This window comes from Apteryx rowi, unplaced genomic scaffold, assembly GCF_003343035.1.
Source record: "Apteryx rowi isolate R43461 unplaced genomic scaffold, aptRow1 scaffold_730, whole genome shotgun sequence".
Taxonomy (NCBI): domain Eukaryota; kingdom Metazoa; phylum Chordata; class Aves; order Apterygiformes; family Apterygidae; genus Apteryx; species Apteryx rowi.
The window spans coordinates 22872-47685 of NW_020451017.1; the positions used below are offsets into that span (position 1 = coordinate 22872).

Genomic DNA, 24814 nt, shown 5'->3' on the forward strand with positions numbered 1-24814 from the left:
ACGGGGAAGGAAGAGCAAGGGAAGAAATCTTGAAAAGCATAGCTGATATATCAAAATACTGAACAACATGACAAGTCCTATTAGGTTTTATTTTTTTATTTTTTTTACATATGTTATGAGATTACAATATCTGAAATATATTTGGAATTTGTTATGTGAATAATTGTTTTGAAGGCAAAACTTTGCAGTGACCTACTGGTTATATCCTTTTAAGGTGGCATTTAAGACTTCTGTATAAAATCACAGGTTTCTATCTCTGATATAAAAGACTAGTATTGAACTAAATTTCAAATGATAGGTTCCTCTTGCTACCAAAATTCTGGATGGCCAGTATTTTATGCCTTGTACTTCATATACTTAGTATATATGTACTTCCTGTACATATACTTCCTGTATTTTCATAAAAACTGTATACAGAATGTTTGTAAATGGCAACTCTGTCTACCTTTTCTCTCCAAATTCATACTGCTTTTCCACTGGGGAACTTTATGCTACGGAAGATCAAGTTCTCATTCTGGCAATGGAAACTACTTACTTGTCCTGGGAAATGAGAGTGTCTGGAGGCTGAGCAGGGGGTGGCACCACTGCATGCTGATTAAGTTGCCTTCCCCAGCAGAGCCCGATCACGCTGTGATACAACGTTGTGGCACCCTCTGGGCTGAGTGGGGAACCTGTGTAAACTCAGCGAATTGTGAAGTTTCTTTTTGCTTTGTTGCCTACCTTCCAAAGAGTGCGTTTCTACAAAGTTCTTCATTAGCTGTATGGCATGAAGCATACTTTCAAGTCCCAGCGTACATTCCAGTATGTATGGTTGCAAATTCCCTCCACGCAGAGCTAACCTCTTTCTGCTGTACTTAGGTCTCTCCAGTGGTTAGCAAGGTGAAAGAGACACTGCTGTATTTGGAGCAAGCTCAGGTGGTTGTTTTATGGGATATTTCTTTCCATACCAGGCATCTTTGCTGCCTATTATTTTACAGCCCTCGGTTATTTGACTGCATGTCCCTGAAATATCAGTGTACTGTATCTGAAACATCAAAGCAGTGGAAAAGCAAGTGTTACAATTTCAGCCCTTGTTGGTCTTAAGTTGGTAAATCATCTGAGAAGAACTCTTCTCAGGTGAACATTTTACAGATGACATACCTGTTTTTCTGTGGTTGGGTGTGTAATTCTTTCTTGCCCTCGTGAACTTTCATGCTGCCATTTTGTGTTAGACTTACCATTATGGTCTCAGTAGCATTTTTAAAACTCAATATATTTCCAACCAGGAGGATTACACACTCACTGAGAGCTGAATTCTGAAAAGGCTTGTATTGATGAGAGAGAATAGATGACTTAGTGTACTGGTACATGTTGAGGTTTTCAGATGACTATTCTGTATTACCATGTCACTATACAATTTTCTTTCTTGACAATTCTTTTGTGTCTGTAATGCTTAAGACAGAGAATTTCTGTACCTTCAGATGAAGAAAAGCATTCATGAAGGTGGGTGTTTTCATTTTGATTATGTTAACATCATTTTATAAAATCATACAGCTGTCGAAATCACCTTTTACTTCCATGACAATTAATCTAAATAAAGTTTTCTTTTTGTTCTCCCCACTACCACCAGAGACCCTCATTACTGAAAGCATATGGAACAAATCAATAAATACTGCTGTCAGGCTGGCAGAACGTACATGCAAAATTAAAACAAAAAAGCTGTTAGTAAGTGCATTTCCTTTGCTCTAGTCTCAGCAGTCAGTGACTCTTTATACAACTGATGTTGTGCATTCATCACTGCAAGGCAGTGCCACCTTAACTGGGAGTCACCTGTGACAGCCTCGGTCAAAGGACAGTCATCAGAAGGGGTCAAAGGACAGTCATCAGAAGGGATGACACCGTGGTTTTCAGCTGTTCTAAACTTAGGTACTTCTGCATTCGGGTAATTTCATACGCAGTTTCATCAAGTGAGAGAAGCTGCTATTTTGGCATTTACGTTTATTGGATTGTTACGAGGGGCAGGGACTTTCTGGGTCACGTAATCGACCTGTTTGCTGTCAAAGGCATCCACACAATATAATCTTCTGTATATTGAGGCCGTATGTCAAATTAGGGGAAGACCTCTTCATTTGGTTTGGAGGAGAGGGGCATATGTTGTTTCTTTTTTGTTCCTGCTGCTCCTGGTGGAAAGCTGTTCTATCATCGCGTAACGCTGAGGGACACAAACTTCTGATTTGCAGTCTGAATTATCTTGTGGTCAGTTATATCCATTTCTGTGTGTTTTGTTCTGTAGCTTAAATAGGTCTTTTTCCTCCCTTGTAATTACCCACCTCTTGTATTTCTAGAAAAACCAACTGCAATCCTGCTTAGCTTTGAGTTTCCATACTAAATGAACCAAACGCTTTTATAAGATGAACCTTCCTTTTCTCTGATCATCATGTGGAGTATTCTGCAGAAAATCTTATTAGACCTTCATTAGTGGTGTTAATATTTTTCCATCTGGAAATAAAAGGATGTTTTTCTGACTGTCATGCTGGTGGCTGATCTGATCAGCTAATAAATCTGTTGTTGCAGCTGATAATCCTTCAGTTTATGGCAGAAGTTAGTGCATAACAGGGTTTATTTTACTTATTGTACTTACTGTACATTATAACATGTTATACATTTCATCTTGTCTCTATTTTTAAAGTTTTCAAAATCATCTAGCTCTCACTGTATATAATACTCTGTATTGTCAACGTCCAGATTTCATGTCACCAGCATATTGTATCTTCACATGGCTACCTTTTATGCTAGGATGATTATTAAGAGTACTAGGTGAGATACTTGTCCCAAAACCAGTCCTTGAGGAGGAACTAAGCAGGCAACCTTTCTCAAGCTTAGTAGTTTCCCTTTCAGCACAATGTCTTAACCTACTGTAGTATCCCTTATTCCCTAATAGTTTCCTCATGTGGTGCTAGAGGTAATGTTTTGCTGTAGTCTGTATAAATTTAGTTCTGTATTTACGTTGCCTAGAAGAATAGTGGCCTCTGAAAGAGGGCAGTCTCTCTGGGCCTGAATTATCCTTGGCACAGTTCGTGGGGCATTGTAACCTGCTTTTATTTACTCATTTAATTTCCCTTTCATTCGCAACTTGTTTTCAAGACTTACACTATGCTGAGGTCAAACTAACAGATGTGTTGTTGCCTGGTTCACTTTGTTTCCCTTTCTTCAATAGAAATATTGTGTTTTCTGTTTTCCATTCCTGATTTGACAAATTTGTTTACTGGCCTGTGTTATTGGACTTGGGAGATTTTCATGCCAGTTTCTTACTGTTCTGGGACACTGTTTGTCTGACCCTGTGTTCAAATGCATTAAAACCTTTGAAGTTAGTTTCCACACCAATTGCAATAACTTCAGTTTTCACATACTCTACACACTTTCAGCCATGAATCACCTTGTCCTGTCCTATCTTTTTCATCAGACTCCTTGTTAAAAACTGAAGCCAAGCATTCATTTAGTTTTCAGGCCCCTTTCTCCGCTCCCACCTCTTTGCTCATTGAATAACAACCGTTCTCCTTTTCTTATTGTTTATATTCCTTATTTCATTACATATGATTTCATTTCATTTCATTACATATTTATTATATGTATTAGGATGTGTTATTTATACTTTCCTTTTTATTTTTATATAAAGAACAGCTTTGCTGTTCAATTTAATTTGCTCTGTTAGGGTCTAACACAGCTTGGCTCTTGGGAATTCTCATTTTATCCCCAAGTTTTCTGTCTTACCAACAGTAGCTTCCTTGGCTTCTCAGCGCTTTTTCTGGTTTCATGTCAGCTTTTATAAGTAGTGCTAAAATCTCTCTCTCTTTTTTTTTTTTTTTTAGTGCAGGTTTTTGCTGGCGGCTTTCTCTGAAAGTGTATTTTCTCTCTTTTTTCATTTTTTAGGATGCAAACTCCATATATTTTTTGAACCTCAACTTCAAATATTTCTAGGTCTCCTGTATATCTGTGTCTCTATTGTCTTCAGTCCAGTTCTCTTGACCAGCTGATTTCATTAATTTCTCCATTTGCCTCTTTTGCATTGAAAGGCTCATTTGGGGTTGCTTATCTAACTGTGTGATGTCAACTTTTAATCTCTCTGACCAGAGATTCCATCAGTCAAGTCTTCCATCACATGCTGTATAACTGTTTACAAAATCCAATTCTCAGATAACTTCATTTGTAGCTGGTTTTGTCTGTTGTTTGCTCTGATATTAACGAATAATTGGACCCAGCCGTTTTTGTTATCTTTTGTTAAATGAGTTATCTGCAGGAAGTTCAGGGAGTATAGTAATAGAAAAATATCTTGTTATCCAAAAATGATTGTAATGGTAGCCACATAGCCTATAGTCCTGCTTCTTTTGAATGTCTCACCATGAAAATTTTAACTCAGACCAGTTCTGACTTCTTCATTGACACCTCTCCTGTATTTCTGTGTTTGCTTCAGTATGTGCTTTCTAGTTGTGACCGTTTTTCTACCATATACTGATGTCAAGCATCCTACATGGACTGTAATCCCATGATTGAAGTCCTCCAGGACTACTTTTGGTTATTTATTTCCCTTATCTATGCAGATCCAAGACATCCATGAAAAATTAGAGCAGCTACCTTTGCTTATAGCATCAGGATACGTTCTTCCTGGGGTCTCCATCGCTTCCTCCCATGGAAGAGGAAAGGCAATTGCATGGAGAAGGCTCTCAGCATTCTGGGCCAGCTGCAGATCTCTCAAAACAGTGAGAAATTAAAAGTACTTGCTCATTCAGCATCACTGTTTAGAGTTCAAAATTCTGGAAATTTGGTAACTCGCAAGTTCCAAACCCAGCCTGGCAAATCAGTCAGACTAGGTCCCTGGAAAAATCATTACTGCTTCAGCTTGTCTGTCCTCCTGTGTTGAGTGAGACAGCTACTGTCAAGGGAGGTATTAGAGGGGGGCTGTGAATTATACTAGCTCTGAGGTCCCAAAGCGGAAAGATAGCTTTGTAGGTTTGCAGTAAAGCAGCTGATTGCCAGGATGCCACTGGTGCAGCGTAGTATATCTCACTGCCAAATTTTTTCTTAAAGCATTAGAATGGGGCAGAAAGGATACGTTTTTTCCTCATGGAAATCTGTCAGCTACACCTTCTGTGCCGGAAAGGTTCCTTGGAATGCCTTTGTAGCTGATGTATTCCTTATACTTGTTGCTTTTCATTCTGCTTTGGCAATTGTGCTGTTACCACTGAGGTCTCAATGGGCAAACTAGCTAATCAGACCTCATTCTGGACCTAAGCAGTTTTATAGCTGTAATTTAATAATGCCAGTCCCATCAAGCTGCCGACCTTTCTGGATATGTAAGGTGTTGTTTGTATGTATATCATGCATTAAACTTAAGATAGCTGCTTAGCACTTATGTATTACTGCTTCTTATAGTTAGCATAAGCCACTGACTACAGACATTTCCACATATGGGCACATTCACGTCAGAAGGAAAAGACAACAAACAACACTGTTAACATTATATTCTTGCTGACAACTATTAAATAATGAGCACATGCAAGAAAGCTTCTGAATATGGCATACACTTAATATTCATTCCAGTTTGTAAAAAGAAAATTATTTCTTACCCACACTTTATCTTAAGACTGAGTCACTGATGAGTGGAAGGACATTAAGATGTGCAGTTTCCCATGAAGACAGCTGCTGTGTTGTCATGAAGTTTAGGATCCAGCTGTCTTGTGCTACCTTCAGAGCTTCCCTGGTTTGCAGTGGCAGATCTGGACCTGACAGTTTGCTACAGTAATTTACCAAGACCTGATGTCTGGGGAGATTCAGGGCAGTCTTGAGCCACAATGAAGTCAGAATTTGCAAGAGTCGCTCATGTCCTGTTTATCTTTTCAATTAGAAAAAATAAAATAGGCACAGCTGGCAGAACATGAAAAAGTCCCCATTTTTTCCTTTAAAAAGAACCTATCTTCCTTCCAGTAAAAACATGCATTTCTATTGAGAAACCGTTCTCCCTCCTCCTCCATTTTCTTTGGGATATTGCTTTTAGGAGCACAATTTGAGCCTATGCCTTACTGATGGTACCTCCATTTCAAATTCATTAAGTTAGATTTCATATTGCCATGAAGGAAGAGCAGGTCCGTCCCAAATTGTGGCTCAGCATGGAATGATTTAACACAACTGGTTTAATAGTGAAGATCTGTTTTCAGAAGTTCGTATGTCCACAGCTCTCAGTGGATTCTACCAATGTCGGGTATACAGCCCCCCTGAAAATGTGGTCCTGAAAGAGTTTTTATTGTTAGAGAAAGCAGCTTTGTGGATGAGATCAGAGAACTCTCTTCACCCCCGAAGTGAGAAAATAAAGTGCTCAGAAGCATTGCTAGGTTCACTTTTATCTGTGGTAGAAATAAGGCTTGTGCTTTGCAGTAGCCCCTGCTTTGAGGCATAAACTGAGCCCACACACTGGAAAGAACTCATAGGGATTTTTCTGTATTATCTAAGGATAAGTTACTACTAACATTAGCCCAAGTCATTGATCTGGGTCTGCCTCACTGTCACACGTGATTAAACAGAAGTATTTTTGCGTGTGGATTCTAAGAATAAATTCATGTTCAGGTGCAGCCTTTTTTGCCTGCCTAATTTTAAATTGATTCGCCTTTACAGTTCATTAGAAACTTATGCTTTATCCCTGGATGCATGTGTTTAAGAATGAAAGATTGCATCTCAATCTTCATGAGGAAATAAACAGATCTGTTTGTACTCAATATGGACAAATGGTTACAGCTGGCCAGATTATCGCCTATGAAAAATTAATCTCCTGAATGTCTTTCATCCTTTCTTTTCTCCTAGGGAGAAAATCAAAGAAAGGGCTTTGAGTTTTTATTAATGATTCATTACTCATAATTGATCAGTGAACAGTTTATGCAAATGCACTTTGCAAACTGCTTGCTTATGCTACTACTTGTCGTTATGTCTGAATATTACTTTCCCATGAGAAGTAGAAGTGTGAACATTTGGATTATTGATATTTAATCATGGGAGAATAATTCTTTTAAATACTTAGATATAGAAATCATTTGCAATACACTTGCTCACGCTGAATTGTACCTTAATGGAGTTCTTGTTGACATTAATAAGTTACTAGTTAAGATGAAGGAGTAATCACAAGCTAGCTAGCTGATACTTGAAGTATTGTTCTCTGAGGCCGGTTAGCCAGCAGGCCTCATGTGCCTGAGGACTTATTTTAATGTTTGATATACCTTAAGGAAAGATCCCTTTGCACAATGGAATTTTAAAGAGAAAGGTTATTTTGTTTCTTCTTCTTTCCTGCTTAATGCAAAGAAACCGTATTAGCCTGCTTTGTGAAGCTGGGAGGGAAATTTTGACCGATGGCAAATGCTGTACAAGGATTTTTGTGACTAGTGGGTCTTCTGGGTGGGAAAAGAAGGAGTACTTTTTAAGCTTCTGTGAATGTGGAGAGTCCACATAGGAGCGGGGGGCAGGCAGTGTGTTATCCCTGAGATGTGATTTACTCCTTGTTGCATGATTTAAATGCTGATGGGTAGAGCTCTTGTTTAAATAATTTCTTTTAAAAATTATGCTGTAAACTATCAACTGTAAAAATGGTATTAGTAGGAGAAATCTAATTTTATTAAAAGTTTGCATCCAGATGAGACTAATTATGATGCATAGTTGTCAGAAGTGTAATTTTTACTCGCAGGCAGAGCTCTGAGGAACTGATAACCTATAAAATCAGAATGTCATTTAGATTGATTTGAGTAACAGAATCCAAGACCGCTAATATTTTTGTGCAAAAGGGAAGATTTTTTCTAGATATAGATGGTGAGCAAAGTTACCAATTGGACATTCACTGAATTGCACATAAGGGGGAAACACGCAGCGCTATTTGAGAAATAAAAATGGATTGATTTATTCATTCAGTTTTCTACTCCACAAATGGTAGTTGTTCAAGCACTGGCTAGGCACTCTGGTTTGATTGTGTAAGAAACAGTCATTGCTCAAGAACGTGTAATGTACCTCTAACAGCGGTAAAAATGAGCTGCTAAAGTGGTGAGAGTAGGTGTCTTACTTAGAAGTCTGTAATTTATTACTGCCSTTCGAACATTTACATTCTTGGCTTACTGGAGCACACTCCTGTGCAGACAGTTATACAAAAGTTGGATTACTACAGAAATATAGTTTAACGACAGCATCCATGTCCATTACAACAGGCTATCTCCTAATTTTATTTCATTTGCTTCAATGGCATCCACTGTGTGATACAAAGATATTCACTCTGGAGGGAGTGTGTACCTGAGGTTAGTGGTCTGTGGACCAGATCCTCTTCCAAAAATTTTACTAGGAGAGGATCAAAAAGCCAACAGGTAAACACTTGGTCTTGCGTGCTGTGATTGTACAGCTTGGCCCTTGCTGTTGATGCATACTGGGTTTCACAGAGTTCAGAAAGTGTCTAATATGGACAACTGGCAAATCGCTAGGAACAAATGCGTCATCTGCGGAGAGACAAAGTCAGAGCAAATGGATCATGTCCTCTGGAGACCCCTAAACACACCGGAAAGGTGCCTCATAACTTTGTCTCAGTGGGAGCTGATGGATGTGCTGAAGAGCAGAATGGGACCCTAAAGGTTTAATACATCAGTAGTGATGTGTTTTAAGTTAAAGCAAAGCAAAACAAATATAGCTCCTTTTGCAAATGTTGAGTTTTGATGTGGGAAAGCAGTGAGACCAATTAAGTACCCTTCCCCTGCTAATATCAGAGATAGCAATTACTAGCCTAAGAACATGAATATGACTGAAAATAGTCTGTTCCCACAGCCTTAAATGCTACACTATAAACCCTTGGTGCTATTGTAATTCCAGCAAATGTCAATTTAGAATAAACAATTGAATTTCTATAAAATGTAAAAATGACATTTATCAAGACAGTTGTTTCATTTGGAGATCATATGGAACATCTCTAAAAGGTGAAAAATAGGATCTGAATGAACTGCTTTTAAATGTATATGAAGAACCTCTCTATTGTTGTACTTTTTAATTGGATGAAAATAAATGAATTGAAAAGATGAAAGGAACTTGTGTAACATCTCACTTCAAAGGGCAGCTCTACTCTAGAGGAGTGTTTAAAAAAAAGAAAAGAAAAGCAGCTTATTTGAGAGATCTACTTTCTCTGTGGATTCAGTTTCACTTTTACCTGCTTTAGAAACTAAGGGATGACTTCTGCTTATTTGACCTAACTGGAGGCAGTACCCTGATGCAAAGGAGTGGCATCTGGCTCACAATGAAGTTCCCTCTGTGTTTTAGTTGTGCTTTGGATTGACTCAGCAATGCTGTCAAATGAGCTGTATTAGATTCGTCCTTGTGCAGCAGTGGTGGAATTTTTATCAAAGTTTAAAATCTCTGGGCTGTGCTCTAGGCAGAGGAATTGAACGTGCTCACTGGCTCTGTGTGTGGATTTACTTCGTGTGGGCAACTGGATTGAATAAAAACAAGAGAATTACTCTTCTGCCTGCTAACCAAGTCAGGCTTCCCAGCATCCAGAGGCAGGTGCTCCCATCCAAAATTGGGAAAAGATGTGCCTTGAATACTTTCCATATGTAGGATAGTTCACATTATGCAAAATGTTTTACCACCTTAGCATTGTCTGACTGGTCTTAAGGAACGTTTTGAACTCCGGACTTAAGTCAGTCCTGTCCAACTCCAGGGTAGTAATTTTGTGTTTGATCAAATTTTACTGAATTTGAAGTCCTCTCTTTAAACATGAATTGTTCTTTTAGCCCTTAGGCACCTTATTTCCAATCACATGTCTTGGACATGACTTTTGTCATTTTATTTCCACGTAAAGGTGATTGAGTAAAGGAGAGGAGGAATTCAGAACTGCCCAAGGATGTCACAGTTTCTTTCCTCAATACAGTTGCCTCGACTGCTTTAGAAAATATCATTTGGATGCAGAAGTCTAACAGTGAAGCGTCACAACAACCAAGTGAACAAGGAGTCAAGGAAAGACTAGCCCTTTCCATCTCTAGGAAGATCCTAAAAGTGGGACCTCTCTCTGTAAACAATAGTTTTGCCTCGTGACTTGAAAGCAAATTTGTGCTTCTAGAAGCAGAGCTCTTGTGTGACTTGTAAAAGAAGAGCTGCTCCCTAACTTCATAACTCCTTGATAGATTTGGGCAGGTGGCTCTGTTTTTTGTTATGCCACGAGCTGTTTAACCAGTTTGCCAGATAGCAGGTTGCTGTGAAATGCTTGCAGGTTTTCTAAACACAATTAGCTATGCAATTGAGCTCATCCCAGCTGTGATTAAGCAGAATCAATTATAATAAGAACTAGATAAGAGAGGTAAGCTTGTTGTTTCTTGGGTTGGTACTCTGCAGTATTATCCTTTGTAAGTCTCCTTTGTACATCATCAGCTGCCGAGGCTCTTTACTACCTCAGGAAGTGGCTGCTAGACCAGCATTCAAATGAACTTCATCCCAAACTCATTACTGTAGCACTGAAACAGCCATTGAGTGGAGAAACAATTTATCTGAAGCATCAATTACATCAAACATAAAAGTAACTATTGAAGTCAATGTTTTGCAATGCAAGGAGCATGTTTGGTCTCATTCCTAAAATACAGTTAAATATTCTGGGAGAAAGCTCCCCATGTCCCAAAAGGGGAATAGCTACCCCTCATAGCATCATGGTTTGCCTTGGTACTAAGTAAAATTGCCACAGCAGTTTAGGTTTCATTTGCTAAATACCAGAATTTATAGATGATTCCTGCAAATTTCTCAGGAGATAGAGGAAGCTCAATTGCTTAGCATCAAAAGATGGAAATACAGGGAGATTACAGCTTAACCTGACACTGCACGTAAGGTATTCAGCAAATCTGGAGAATATATGCGAGTCAAGTGCACTGGCAGAAGTGTAAACACACAAAGTCTAGGAATAATGGCATATTAGCACTGCCTTTATCAGACACGGAAAACTAAGTAATATACAAATAGAATGGTGCATATAAACATAGAAAATGCTAAAGGGGAACATTACAGAAGTCCATATCTAAATTATAAAAGGAGACTTGCCCATATCTTTGTTTGCAGGCACTCAATTTTGAGCAAGTATTTTTATCATCATTTAACAGTTCTTTTATGGCTTCTGGTTCTTGTAATGAAGCATGCAGCAGACACATTTTTATGATCAGAAAGAATAAATAATGCAGGTCTGACAAAACAGTGCAGAAAGTGTATGCTGCCACATTGATTGTGCTATTCTGGAGCATAATGTTTGACCAAAAAAAACACAGTTCTGTTTGCTTTCTTTTTTCTGAAAAGGAGGAAATTCCTAAGCTCTGGACTATTTCAGTGAAAATCTTTCAGATCTTTAAACAGCATCATTGTTCATGCTTCTCTTGTGTTGCTTAGCCATGGATGTACTGCAGTTGTCTCCTTAGTTAATAATCACATCTAATGAACAAAAATCCAATTTTAATTTCCCCTTTTACTGTAGGTAAGATTCTGCCTTTGAACATCTCTGCTGCCACCTTTGTTCCTCTTATAAGTGCTTTTCTATTCTGATGATGATAAGGTTGTTGAGGGTTTTGCAGTCTTCTTGATGGGCTCAGTGCCAGTGTCTCTGCTCTGGTATTTAATTCCCAGTATTTTATTTGCTTTCCTAGCCGTTGCCAATAAATGGCCGGGGTAGATCAATTCCCCCTCATGGCTCCTTTCTGTAATCTCTCCTTGGCAGCCGTGTGGGACCACTGTGACATTTCTTGCAGCTTATGCAAATCTTTAATGTTTTTCTACATTTAATTTCAAAAGCACTGTTAGCCTCTGCCTTCTCTTCCCCTTCTCCTCTCCAAACCCAGTTTTGCTGGGTCTTTGAATCCAGTATTGCTCCCTCAGGTGCTGGTCCACAGGTCTGTGTTGCCATTTCATGTCATATGAAAATACTCCTGGTATTAGGTCTCTCTCAAATCACTAATGGCCATTTTAAATTTCATCACTGAAAACCAGGGAGGTTTCTTCTCTTGAGGTTCAGGGTAAATGGCCTTGGCCATTAATTATTATTAGACAAGATGCAGAAATCCTGAGGAGGATTTTTGGCCTATGTTGTGTTGGACTATGCAAACCTAAATATCTCTTTTGGACCGTTCTTCCTTGTAGCAGTCCACTGCTTTTCTCTCCCCCTTTGATTTGTAGTAATTTATTGCCTCTTTCTGTCTGAATATATAACCATATATACAATACTCTTACATTATTCTTTTATGTGGACCTTACTGAATATTTTTTGAAAGTTTTATATGTTCTTCACCTGATGCCCTATCAGTGTCACTTGTGTGTTGTTTAAATTAGTTGGTAACTATAGAAAAATGAAATAGAAGAAAAGCAAGAAAAATCACTGTTGAAGTGTGAGAGCTATTATACTATTCTGTTGGGAGTTGGTGTTATTAAAGAAAAAGTGTTTGAAGTCTGACATTTTTTAACCTTTGAGCCTTTTTACAATGCATGTTTAATTGCAACATCAGAAGTTTTTTATGTGCATTAAGAAAAACAATACATCCAGCAAAAAACTCCTCTATTTTCTCATGTATTATGTGTGCATGTAAAGCATTTTTGCCCAAGAGTGCCGCTGGTGTGCTCCATGTTGTCAAGTACTTTGTCAACGTGGAAATTATCAATTCTTTCTGAGGAAGATTCAAGGAATACCAACTTTATGGTCAGAGTTTGATTTAAAACTTGAACTGTTAGATTTCAGGTCATTTCTGGTGGGTTTATATCTGTCATTAACTGTTATAGCTTTGGAGGCAGCTCCCTCCTTCTTAGAAACTTGCTCTGCTCTCCATTTCAGCCTTCTGTGGCAGTGAGTTCAGTGTATTTGTACATCGTATTTGTTTCCTCTGTAGTTTTGGCTTCGTCAGCTCTCAGCGTTATTCTGCATTCTCCTGTGTTGTCAGGCAAGTTGAGTGGCCCCTCCTTAAAATGCCTGGTGGACTATGATGCACACAGAGCCTAAGGAAAACATATTTTGATGGCTGATATGGCTTTCCTTCCCTTTTCTGCCTCCCTTGAAATTCTCTTAGGCCCTATTTGGTATTTCCTCAAAAAGGTGCTGCTAGTGGATACACATTTGTCTTGTCCTTGTATAGCCATATTCTTATAGGTCAGTTATTTCCAGCAGGAGCACACGGAGGGAGACTCGTTAGTGATTGCCCTCTTTGCTCCAGGTAAGGAAGGTGTCTCTGTCATCCAGCTTGGCTGTACTAGTCGTAATCACTTCAGAGTGGGACAAATGCAAAGTCTCCACCTGTCTCCTCACCTATTCCTGACAACTTCTGACACGGGCAGCAGATTACTTGGGACCTTATGACATACAGGCACAAGACATAACTGTTACCCATTACCCTGCAGATCCAAAACCCACAAGTAGCCTGTGCAGGGGAAATGTAGCTTCCTCTATGCAAGCTACTGTTCATATGAACATCTAGCTTTGAAGTATATATTTTCACTTCAGAGGACACTACAAGACGGGGAGATGGATCCCTAAGGTAAGAGTTTCTGCTCTGCAAGTTAGTTTCACCAAATTTAAAATAGTAACTCTAGAAATAGATTTCTTGTCTGTACTGTAGCTGCATGATTTGTTTACTGTGCTCATTTGTTCCATTCTTCAGGTTTGAAGATGGCACAGTCTCTTTTCTTGATATCATTGCTCTGAAACATGGATTCGATGTTCTGGAAAGACTCACAGGTCAGTTAACATAACTCTACTACTAAAGAGTGACGTTACAGATTTATACTCAAGGCACAAGTCCAATCTTATTTCCTATGGCTATAGTTTAATTTTCCATCCTAGATTTACTATCTGTGTTCACCAGGGTGAAGATCAGAGTCTTCAGTGTAACTGTTTTTTTCAGGTCTTGTGTATTGGATTATTCTAAGCTTCTTTGGAAGAAACAAAAATCCAGACTGTTCTCCCCAAATATGCATGTAAGGCTTGTGTACGTCAGGCACTTATAGTTTGTTTCACATTCACAAAGATGCAGTAGGAAAATAATAGTAGTAAGTAGCTGAGCTACATCCCATTGAGGCTTGAAGCAATAAGAGTTCCTGCTGTGCATGAGGACCTCCTTGACCTCCTGCAGGAAAGCTATTTTTTAGCACAGATTTAGAGAGGAGCCACCAAAAGGAGTTCAAAGTACACCTCAAAGCTTTTTGTTAAATAGGAAATATAGTTACACCGTGTAGGTAACTATCTTCAAGCAGCAAACTTTCCAAACTATGACTTTTCACAGTAATTTATATATGTCAGTATTTTGACACCCTGTAGTGGAAAGCAGCATTATGGTTTGCCTTTTTTCTCTCTCTCTATTTTATATAACCTACAGCTGTAAATTTCATGAAAATTCCCATCTTGCTCCCTGAGAAAAGCACGTGATTGTGACATTCCAGCCTCTCAGAGGTACACAGTGAAAGGATGAGAGGCAACAGTCACAAGTTGCTACAAGGGAAATTCTGATTGCATGTAAAGAAATACTTTTTCAGGGTGAGGGTATGTAAACACTGGAAGAAATGCCCAGAGAGGCTGTCAGATCTCCATCTCTGAAGATCTTGAAAATTCAACTGAACACAGTCCTGAGCAATCTCTTCTAGCTTTGAAGTTAGCTTTTCTTTGAGCAGGAAGTTAGCCTAGATGACCTCAAGAGGCCAAACCTAAATTATTCCATGATTTTCTAACTACCTAAGGCTAATGCCTCCTTCCAGCAGAAGATATTGTAATGCAGCCTGGGGGATATTGAGCTGTGAAAAGTGGAGGACAGACCCTTCCAGTTATTGCTTAGGGCATATCCATGCAGCAGCCACAGTTTGTGGCTAGATACGTACAAAATATGTACATCTGAGATTCATAAACAAGCTCGCAGCCTGCCATCCTGATCCCACTTCAGGATCTGTATCATCAGAACACATCAGAGTCAGTAATCCATGGACATGAATTCAGGTCATCTCTTTTACTTAATCACCTGGGTAAAAGGAGTTCTTTTCAGTAGGTGACTTCCTTCACTGACATGATTTAGAACTAATCCTAAGGATGAATTCCTGTATTGTCTTATTCTGATTTTTTGTGAATATTTACATAAGCCAAACATTGAATCTCTTCATATTTATATGACAGTTGCTTTATAATAACAGTTGGCTTCACTGTTGCAGCTTGCCTAAACCAGTTGTGTTTGGAAAAAATCCTGCTTGTTCATTGAGAGACATGTCAGCTACAAAATGATACAGTCCTGTCTTCCACTAGCAAAAGCAATTTCTGCCCTCCACTCTTGTGTCCTAGGAGGTGATAGAGCACAAACACATACTCCAGACAATAGTTTTAGCTTCTGCTAGTAATTGGGAGAGATATATTCTGATTATTCTGAGATATATTCTGATTATTATATTAATAATGTCTTTCTGTTACCCTTGTTCAGCTGTATGGATCATATAAAAATATGGCTGTGGTTTATGGAATTGAAATTTCCCAGGCACACTAACTTTGGGAAATCAGTGCAAACCAGAAGGTCTCTGTTTGCAGTAGACTTCCCTAGGAAGATGATTTTCATGGCCCATTTACTGCCATGACTTCACGTCCACAAGGCAAGGACAAGTAGCCTGAGGTAGGAGACCCGTGCTTGTTAGTTTGAGAGGGAGTTTCCTGACTTAGGAGCTCTTTTCAGGGGCTCCCTCTGAGTATCTTTGAAGCCCCTAGCAGGGAGCTAAGGGTGTAGTTCCCAGTATAACTGTGGACTGGATCATAGTCTTCAAGCCAAAAGCTCTGTGTGAAGAGTGACACTAATGTGCCTTGTTGACTCCAGGATGCCCTGCAGCTTGTCTGGCTCAGCATCCCAACCCCCCGTGCTGTTGGTGATGGCTGCAGTGAGCCAGGGATATCTGTGAGAGGAGCAAGGGACTCCACCAGCCAGGAACCCTCACACCGCGGGGTATGCAGGGAGGCTCGGTGTCCTGGCGGAGTGCTTCAAGTGTTGGTTTCAGGGTCAGGTGTGTGCACAGTTAGTGTGTAAGGTCTGAACCTCCCTTCTCCAATGGATTCTTCAGTTCCCTATACCTGGGCATGAAGTGCCTCATGATCTAAAAATATTCTGAGTCCAAAGACACACTGTCTGTGTGTCCCTTTCAGGCTGGTATAATTTCTGGTTTATTGTTAGGTTTGTTTCAAGAATTCTATTTTCTTCTTCCTCGCGGAGCAAGAATGTTGTGGGGACAATTCTGTTAGTGACTTGAGGCCTTGCTCATGTGGAAATCAAACAGCAGTTTTCATCGACTTTGACAGGAGTCTAACTGAGCCCCAAACAAGTAACGATGTTTTGCTTTATGATGCTCTGCATCAGGGATGGGAAATGAGCCTTTAGTATACATTCTTGCAATATAAATGCTTCCAAAGAACGTGCAATCTTAAACAAACAACTTCCCTGATAACGAGAGCTTACTGCTTTGGATGAAGGTGTAGGAGCACTGCCAGGTGCCTGACATAAAGGGACGCTTTATGGTAACATCCTTTCCATTGCACCTTCTCATCCATCTTCTCATCTCACCACTTCTCGTGGTAGCTATTTCAGCTAAACAATTGAAAAATCTCTTAATACTAGACTGAGGGGACTACTTAGCCCTGAACCTGAATAAAGTGGATGGCAGTAGATGAAAGGGTAGAATAGAAGCATGAATAAATAGTCTGTTGAGACCTTTCGGTCTTTATTATTGCTTTAAATTTTCCTTCTGGCCTGTAGCGTTGATGAAATCTAAGGCCGCTGAAGTGACTTGAAATAATCTGTCTGTTGAAAGGGTCCTCCACAGAACTGTTATGAGGCTGGAGAAGTTGCCTTTAATTCGGGGCTTGATTAATTTATTGCTTAGGGTATTTTTATTTTTTAATTGTTCTAAATCTGGCTTGAAGTGATAACTTTCTTTCTTCAGTATCTGAAATACATCAAATTTTATTTTCTCTAACACTCATCAATACCCAGGCCTAACTGGTGCAGAAAGCAAAGCAGATTTATTTATACTACTCTGAAGGGAGTGTGGTGAATTGTTATATTTGTTCATTAATAAAACCACATATGACTGTATCAGCACCATATTTTTTACCAGTATGCTTCAATAAAATCATTACAAGGCTTTTTACAGCACTCTATTGCATTCGAAAGAGCTGTGGACTGCTGTCTTATGGAGGCTGAAACACTTCTGTAGATGTTGTAGGTAATTTAGTAAGTTTGCAAAGCAATGATGTCTGTTGTCTGATACACAACAACACCTACATTGAATTAGCCTCACAGAGAAATTTCTAATGCTTTTTTGTAGAGTGTTTTGATTAGGGTGTTTTAACTGTTATGATAACCTTTGTTTTTCCTCATATCCCTTACTCTACAGGCTTGGATTTTGCTAGAAAGAGAGCCTTTTGAAGCTGAAAATTGTTAAGAGAAAAAATGTGGAGGTTGCTTCAACATTTTAGACTTAAATTCTTTTTTTAAATGAAAAATTAAAAATTTAGGGTTATTTTAATTATAAAAATGTATTTTTTCCATAGTATTAAAATGTAGAAAGGTAGACAGAGAGATGAGAAAAAATAGAAGCTGAAAGAGTGAACAAGAAGAAACCTATTCTGAGCTGAAGCTTGAGAAACTAAATATTTGCAAAAATGTTTTTGACAAATATTTGAATTGAAAAACTTCCGCGCTGCTGGCATAACTCGGGTGCTTTGGTGGTCTCTAGTTCTGTGAAGATTTCAGAGACTGCAGTGCCGTGCTGAAAAGCCGAAGTGCCAGTACTGCCTCTTTACATCCACAAGAGAACAGAGTAACTTACAGTAAGTCATGGTGGAACAAGAAACTGAATTCTGCAAAAGTTTTAAATCCCCACACGATCCTTGAATTTTGCCCCAAATTCAGGTTGGTCCTACACCATTACCTGTGTTCCCAGATGACTCAAACTTGTGTTCCAGATAGGTAGGAACTATCCACATTGCCCTTCATGCTAAAACTTACCCAACTATAATATGTGCAATGTGTGTGGACATACATAAATTTCTATGTGGTATGCTTTTCAATTAGGACTTTAGTATCCTAATGTCCTAAACATTTAGTGTTTTAATTTCTATAGACACTGAATGTATCCATGTCCAGCACGACGAATGCAATAACTGATTCAGTGCGTTGGAATTGCCATTTTCCCCTCACCATCCTTTTCTCCCCGGACAGCCTTGAGGCTATCAGAGTTTTGCAGCTTACTCAGTTTCTGTTGAAAGTACGCTATTGCTTTTGAACAGAGAGCATTGGCATTTGTATGTATACAACAAAGCATACTGGAGAAACACTTCAGAATCCAGAATGACTGCAGATTTGTTTTAAGTCACTTTATTCATATTTCTTCCACTTCAACTGTCACAGAATTTTCAGTGGCAAAATGCACTGTCAGATGTGAATCGCTTTTGAATCTCACTTTTCAGTAGATCCTGGAGTATTTCCTTTGCATTCAGCCAATGCAACAAGTGGTTCTCATTCTGGGTTTGAATAGCTTGGAGTGGAAACAAGCAAGATAAACAAAATGTTGTTGTTATTAATTTTGCTGTTCTGTGTAATAAAAGCACTGCTTGAGTTATTTTAGGATGTATTGGAGCTGAATTGTATCAGTGTAATTCTTTAAGATGGGGAGGGAGACCGCTAATGGGAGGTAAATCACAGTTTGATCATTAGGCTCTATTGTGAAAAACAGAGATTTGTTTCTGAGTCTGATATCATCCCAATTAAGTCCTTGACCTGTCTCAACTTTCATTTAACAACAAGGCATATTTCATGCTAGAGTTACATCATGATGCGTGTGTGTACTTACTTCCCTTTTTCAGGGGTCTTGTGTGCTATGATTTTTAAGATAACCTTGGCCTTAGCTGGTGTGTATTTTTACCATTAAATATTTGTCAGTTTTACAAATGAAACCCAGGTACATCATTTGCAATTTTATTAGGAAGAGTAGTTTAATTATGATGTCTGTTCAGGAAACATGAATTACTTCCACAGCAAAATAAAATATATATTGGAAGAAATTGTAAAATGCAAACTAGCTCTCCTAAGGATGATGAATTAAAAGTCCTTTTTTAAGTGACTGGATGCTTGATTAGTTGTTGGAGAGTAGAGGCTGTGCTGGCTGTCATAAAGGCAATTATACCACACAACAGCCAAAGTGAAACACAGTGCTGGATGCTAAATGGTGAAGCTGATTTTGATTTTTAACTTGGCCTTTGGGAGTTGGGACTTTTGAGTTATTTTTTGCTTTGCTTTTAATTTTTACCCTCCTCTGAGATATCAAGGACTGGTTGCAGCTGGTGATGGAACCTCAGGCAACCTGCTCTTAGTGGTACTGTACAATCTCTCCTGTGTTTTGTTTAAAAATTTAGGATTATACTAATCATCTGATTTAGGGCTGGGAAAGAATTTTCTCTTTGGTCAGACTGACAGGGATTGCTGGGATTTTGTTTGTGCTTGCCAGTGTAGTGTGAAGGTTGTGCCTGCTTCCTGCCATCATCTGGGCATTTCACCTAAGCTTGGAACACTAGTGATGCCTCTGAATTTTACTGCTTTCATCCTTGGTGCTGCTTTCATCCGTAACTTTTATGGATTTGGGGTTGTTGTTTTAAAGGTCATAAGATTGAAGGAGGGCATTAAGACATGTTCTCCAGCTTGTGATATATGGGTATTTAGGAAGTGGATGCTCCATATTGGCCAAGTTTTTTGAAATCATTCATTTTTTTGGGAAACTCTTCCATTGGTTTAAAAGAGAATGAATCATTGATTAAACTTCAGCTTTGCTTTCCCCATGCTACTCATTTGCCATAGGATGAACCTTAGTGTAAAAGAAACCTGGGCTAGCTGTACTAGTACCTTAATTCGTGGCTCACAATTAACCCCTGCTGTACCAACACTTAAATGGTGGTTGTGGGTTGTTGGGGGGCAGTTTCTAAGAAAAAAAGTTTGACAAGTTGGCAGTGGGGAAGATACTCCATCTACACTCATACTTCTGGAATTATGGATACAGTGAAGAGAGGAGAGGGCATTTTAAATTTTGGCATCAGGAAGGGAAGATAGACTTCTGAATGTGAAGTGAGTGCAAAATAGCTTAAATCTGAAAGCTTTTTAATTCCCAGATAATGACACTACTGGTATGTCAAAAGACATAAATCTCTTCTCTCTTTTTTTTATGACTTGTCAAGTGACTGATTCGATTTTTTAATTTCAGTCCCAAGATTAATTTGGTTTAGAAAACAAACTGGAAAGGAAGTTATTTATTTACTTCTAATAGGTCTTGCTGCTAGCATGTTACTGGTCACTCCAGGTTTTCTTAGCTTTCTTTTTGTGACTTAACTAATGCAAACAAGACATCATTTGTAGCCTTCAAAATACAGCCTAACAGCAAGAGCATGATTTCAGACGCTATGAAAAAGCGAGTTAGCAGAAGAAATCCTGCCAGGGCTGTTTTTGTAGTTTAATCTATTTATAAGGTTTATTTCTGGAAATAAAAACTGCTTTTATGTTTTATTTTGTTTTGTTTTTTTAATGTGGATTTGTTGATATTGGTGTAGATGGCATCCACAAACTGTCTAATTTGTGAAGAAGCCTAGGGCAGGACCGAAAAATTCAGGGTCTTTCCTCAAATCTGTTAAGATAACACAGGAAGAAGTATTACAGCACAAAATGTCTTGGATTTTTTTTTTTTTTTTCATAATATAACTTATCCTAGAGAGAAAAATATGCTTCTTAGGAACTAAGAGGAGGGAAAAATGTCTTTGGTATAAGCTGAGCCAATGAAGAAAAAGTGCAGCTGACAGAAGATACACTCTTGTCAAGGGCTAATTGTTCTGTGTTCAGACAAAAAAAGTTAGCAAGATGTTCTGCAGTGATGGCCTTTGATGGCTTCCAGTGTAATTACAAGCCAGAGGTTTGCAGCAGAGCCTTTTCATACTTGGGAGATTTCTGGAAAGAGGAATCTGGGACCACTAACAGCTGGGGGAGCACTGCCTGTGCTCTTGCACTGGCTGTGCCATGCCAAGGCAAGAAATGGCAGGGAGTGTCAGTGTACAACACTGGTGGGTTTTCCCTCATCCAGAGATACTGAGCTCTTGATGTCTGCTGCTACTGAGAACTTCTCCTTTGACAGGGGTATGTACATTGCAGGTCCCTAAACATCGAAGACTACAGGAGAAACTTGAGGCATTTTTGTGTTGGGGGTCTCTATGTGTTTCCACAGAAGAGTGTGCTGGAGTCACTGAAACCATTTTTATCACCAAGGAAGCTTTAACCACCCTGTTGGCACCAGAAGAGTTTCTTATATGCCAACTAGCGTGGCCTGTCTGCCTTTCCTCTTCCATCCATCTTTAAGTATATATTTAATCCCTAGGTGAAGAGTGGATTATGTGTGTGTATTGGGTGTCCTAGTAGTTACACTTCGGTAGTGTAGATCAGCAATTCCTTCTGAAGTTATTGGAACCACCCTGGTGTAAAACTGCTTTGAGTAAGATCACAGCACGCCCTTTGGTTTTTGGTATGATTTATGCACTTTCATCTAAATATTGGTTAAGCCATCCCAGAAAAATGCCACAGGGCTGACTGAAATAGAATAATATTTTCATGGGGAATTTAACAGGTGTTGAACTTATCATCCTCAGTTGTATTGTCTTGTAGGCCACTGTGTTGTCTTTACTAAAGCCAACAGAAATGCCTTGAAGTCCTCTTGCAAAGAACCATTTTTCTTGATCCTAAGGAATGACAAAGTGCACTCCTGCACTGGCAGTTCCCAAGCACAGGCTTTAAGACAGGAGTGTTGTCATTCGCTGCACATCTTGTCTCTTTCCTGTCTCTGCTAATCCTTTTTCCCCTACCCTGATTGTTTAACGTAATAATGTGAAGGTCCTCGCTGAGCTAGGGTAGCTATAAATGGGAGTTGTTATTGAGCTGATAAGGGTAGAGTTTGTCCATGTGTTGGTTGTTCGGTTTCTGCAAGAAAGTTGGTGATGGTTGTTGCCTAGAATGTTAACCATAATGATAAAATCTGGGGACTGCTCTTTATCGCTGAAATCGGGAGAGGTATACAACAGTGTGCAACTGGGAAAGCAAGAAGGGAAAATCTTTAATAAATTGCAGTGATGAATCTATTTCCAAGTTACTTAGTTCAAAATAAACCATTGTGTTCCTAACCAAAGAGAGTGATTTTTTTTGCGGTAGTAAAGCAAATCAGTGAACAATCAGTGTATTTTTTGATTACACTGTATATGAATCCTATTTATTCTTGAGTTAAACTGTGCAGCCTCATTCCTACTTGGATTATCCCTTGACCACAGTTTTACCAATGGGAGCACCAGCTCTACAGTCTAACTTTCTTGCAGTTCCATGGCAATTCTGTGTGCCTTACATACTGGACACAGGATAATACAAGAAAAGTGTATGTTTTTTCTGCCTTATATTAGATGGCTGCTTTGAGACTAACTCCTGACCTACTGATCAGCCATGAAATTTTACCTGAGTTTTAGTAAATCACATAGATACTGATCTTCAGGGGAGCAGGGAGCGAGGGAACTGAGCATGTTTCCAGATCAGGGTTTAGTCTCTGGGTGGGACTGATCTCCTCCTGCTGCCAGCACCTACATCTGACCTGACCATCAAACTCTCATTGTAATTAGTGGAAAGAGAGAATACTTCACCAGCATGATCCCTCTGACCTATTTTGGAAATTTAGGACAAGATGAGTTATAGCATGGCAATGACTGTTCTTATTGCCTGTTAAGAGATTAGCTTAGTGCAGGATAGGGAATTTTTGGACTTCTAGGTGAGCCTCCTGCTAGCAATCCCTTTAGGACTAAAAATTTGAACTGTCAGATTAGCTGAGATGGGAGTAGTGTTTTTTTCTCATCTTTCCTTATGATCTGGGGTTTGTGTTGGGCAGTTCTCTTGGTTGAAATAAGCTAATAAAGCAGAACAGGGAGTGCACTGGAAGTATCCTGAGGAGTGGGAAGGCTCGGCAAGAAGTTTTCTATTTGTGAAACCCTCATCTGTCTATTACTCCATGAGTGAGCTCTGATTTGCAACATATATTTCATGCTTCAGATCCAAGCTTACTCAGGTAGATTCTGCTTTCTCCGTGAGGGAAAGGATCACATTCTGCCAGCACAAAAGCCATCTTGCAAAGGCAAAAAAAAAAAAAAAAAAAAAAAAAATCCATCTCCAGGGTGAGACTGCCCCTTTTATGGAAGAACAGTCGAAAAAAGTCTTATATGAAGAGCATATATGTACATCTGACTTCAAAAGTCTGTGATCATTTTCATTTTCAAATTACTGGTTAAAGCTGATAAGAAGGAAAGCTCAGTAGGTTCTTTTGCATCAAAAGAAGCTGTTGTTGGGCCTGTTGTTAATTTATTAGAAAAGACATGCTCAGCAGAGCACATATTTGCTAATGGCTGTAGATGGGATTAAAATGATTTAAAGAATCAGTATTACAAATTGAGCAAGTAGATGAAACATTTGCATGCAACTGTTTGAAAATGCAGCCAAGCACGTGCAATGTATTTGGAAGGCAAGTTTGAATGAATGACTGGGGCCTAGCTTTTTGCTATAGATAATCTATTCCCAATTCTGCCTGAGGTAGCATTGCAAAATCTGTCACTTTAAATAAATAAAGTGGGAGAAATTACTGTAGCCTACATCAAGAGAGAAAGAGTATAAGACCCTGCTCTAAAATAACAGCTGTAGAAATATTAACAGCAGACAAAGTAGTGAAACTGTGATACTCTGGTTCCTAGGCTGGTCTAGCATTGCCTACACATGGCAAAAGGTTATGTTGGAAAAGAACTGTTTTCTGTCTTCAATATCCTTCTCCCAAGGAGATCATTTTGTGTCAGATATAGTTAGCTTACGAAGGAATTGCCCGTTTCACTACAAAATTGTCATTGTGCTAAGGCAGACAGCTAAGGGATAAATGTCTGCAGGACCATATTTTTAAAAGGAGAACAGGAGTGAGGATTTTAGAATCAGACTATGTATCTTGAGTGCAAACCTTCCAAAGACTTTTTGCTGCCTAAATCTACTGAAGGATCAGAGTCCCTGTTATTCTTGGAATACCTTTTTAAAATGGGAAAATAAAAAAAATTGGGTGCAGTTTTATTCTTAAAACCTGCATTAGAAATGCTCAAATATTGTTTCTCTATAGATATTTTAAAAGTACCATCTACAAATTGGAACTGAGAGGGAAATGGAAAATGAAATTGCGTGTAATTTAATTACATTAAATTTTAAACAATATTTTATATTGCTAATTGATTTTTATTATGTCTTGATATTACTAGCAAGGAAATAAAATGTTACATTGTGGATATGACACATATTTCACACCTGGAAAATAAATCTTGAAAGGGTGATGAAATAAATTTAATTATTTGAAAAACAGAAGCACTCTGTGATTGGAGAATGGATCAGTGTATTGGCATTCACAGGAGGAGGTCCCGCTGGAGTGGGGGGTGTGCACTTTGGCCATTCTTCAGCGGGTGCCACGGTTCCATTCTAACGCATGCTGGGTGCCACGGCAAGGATTACTCTGTTTGATTTATTGCATTTTTAATTTCCTAACTAACTGGATCCAGCTGTTTCAGCCCTTCATGCAACACGGAGATTTTTATGCTAAATACAAAGGGGCTAAATTAAAGTGAAAAAAAATTTGCATATTGTATAAAACTCTACTTGTTCAGCAAATCCAGATTATATGGTGCTAATCACAAACACTAGATAAAGTAAATCCTCTT

At 38.9% G+C, this 24814-nt stretch overlaps 1 protein-coding gene across 1 annotated transcript in view; it reads left to right on the top strand.

The window, feature by feature from the left end:
• Positions 1-24814, top strand: part of MOCOS (molybdenum cofactor sulfurase) — a 140772-nt gene that overhangs the window by 22211 nt on the left and 93747 nt on the right. Inside the window, exon 3 of the mRNA XM_026087774.1 lies at positions 13656-13732. Coding sequence (XP_025943559.1) covers positions 13656-13732 — 77 coding nt within the window. The remainder of the gene's footprint in view (positions 1-13655; positions 13733-24814) is intronic.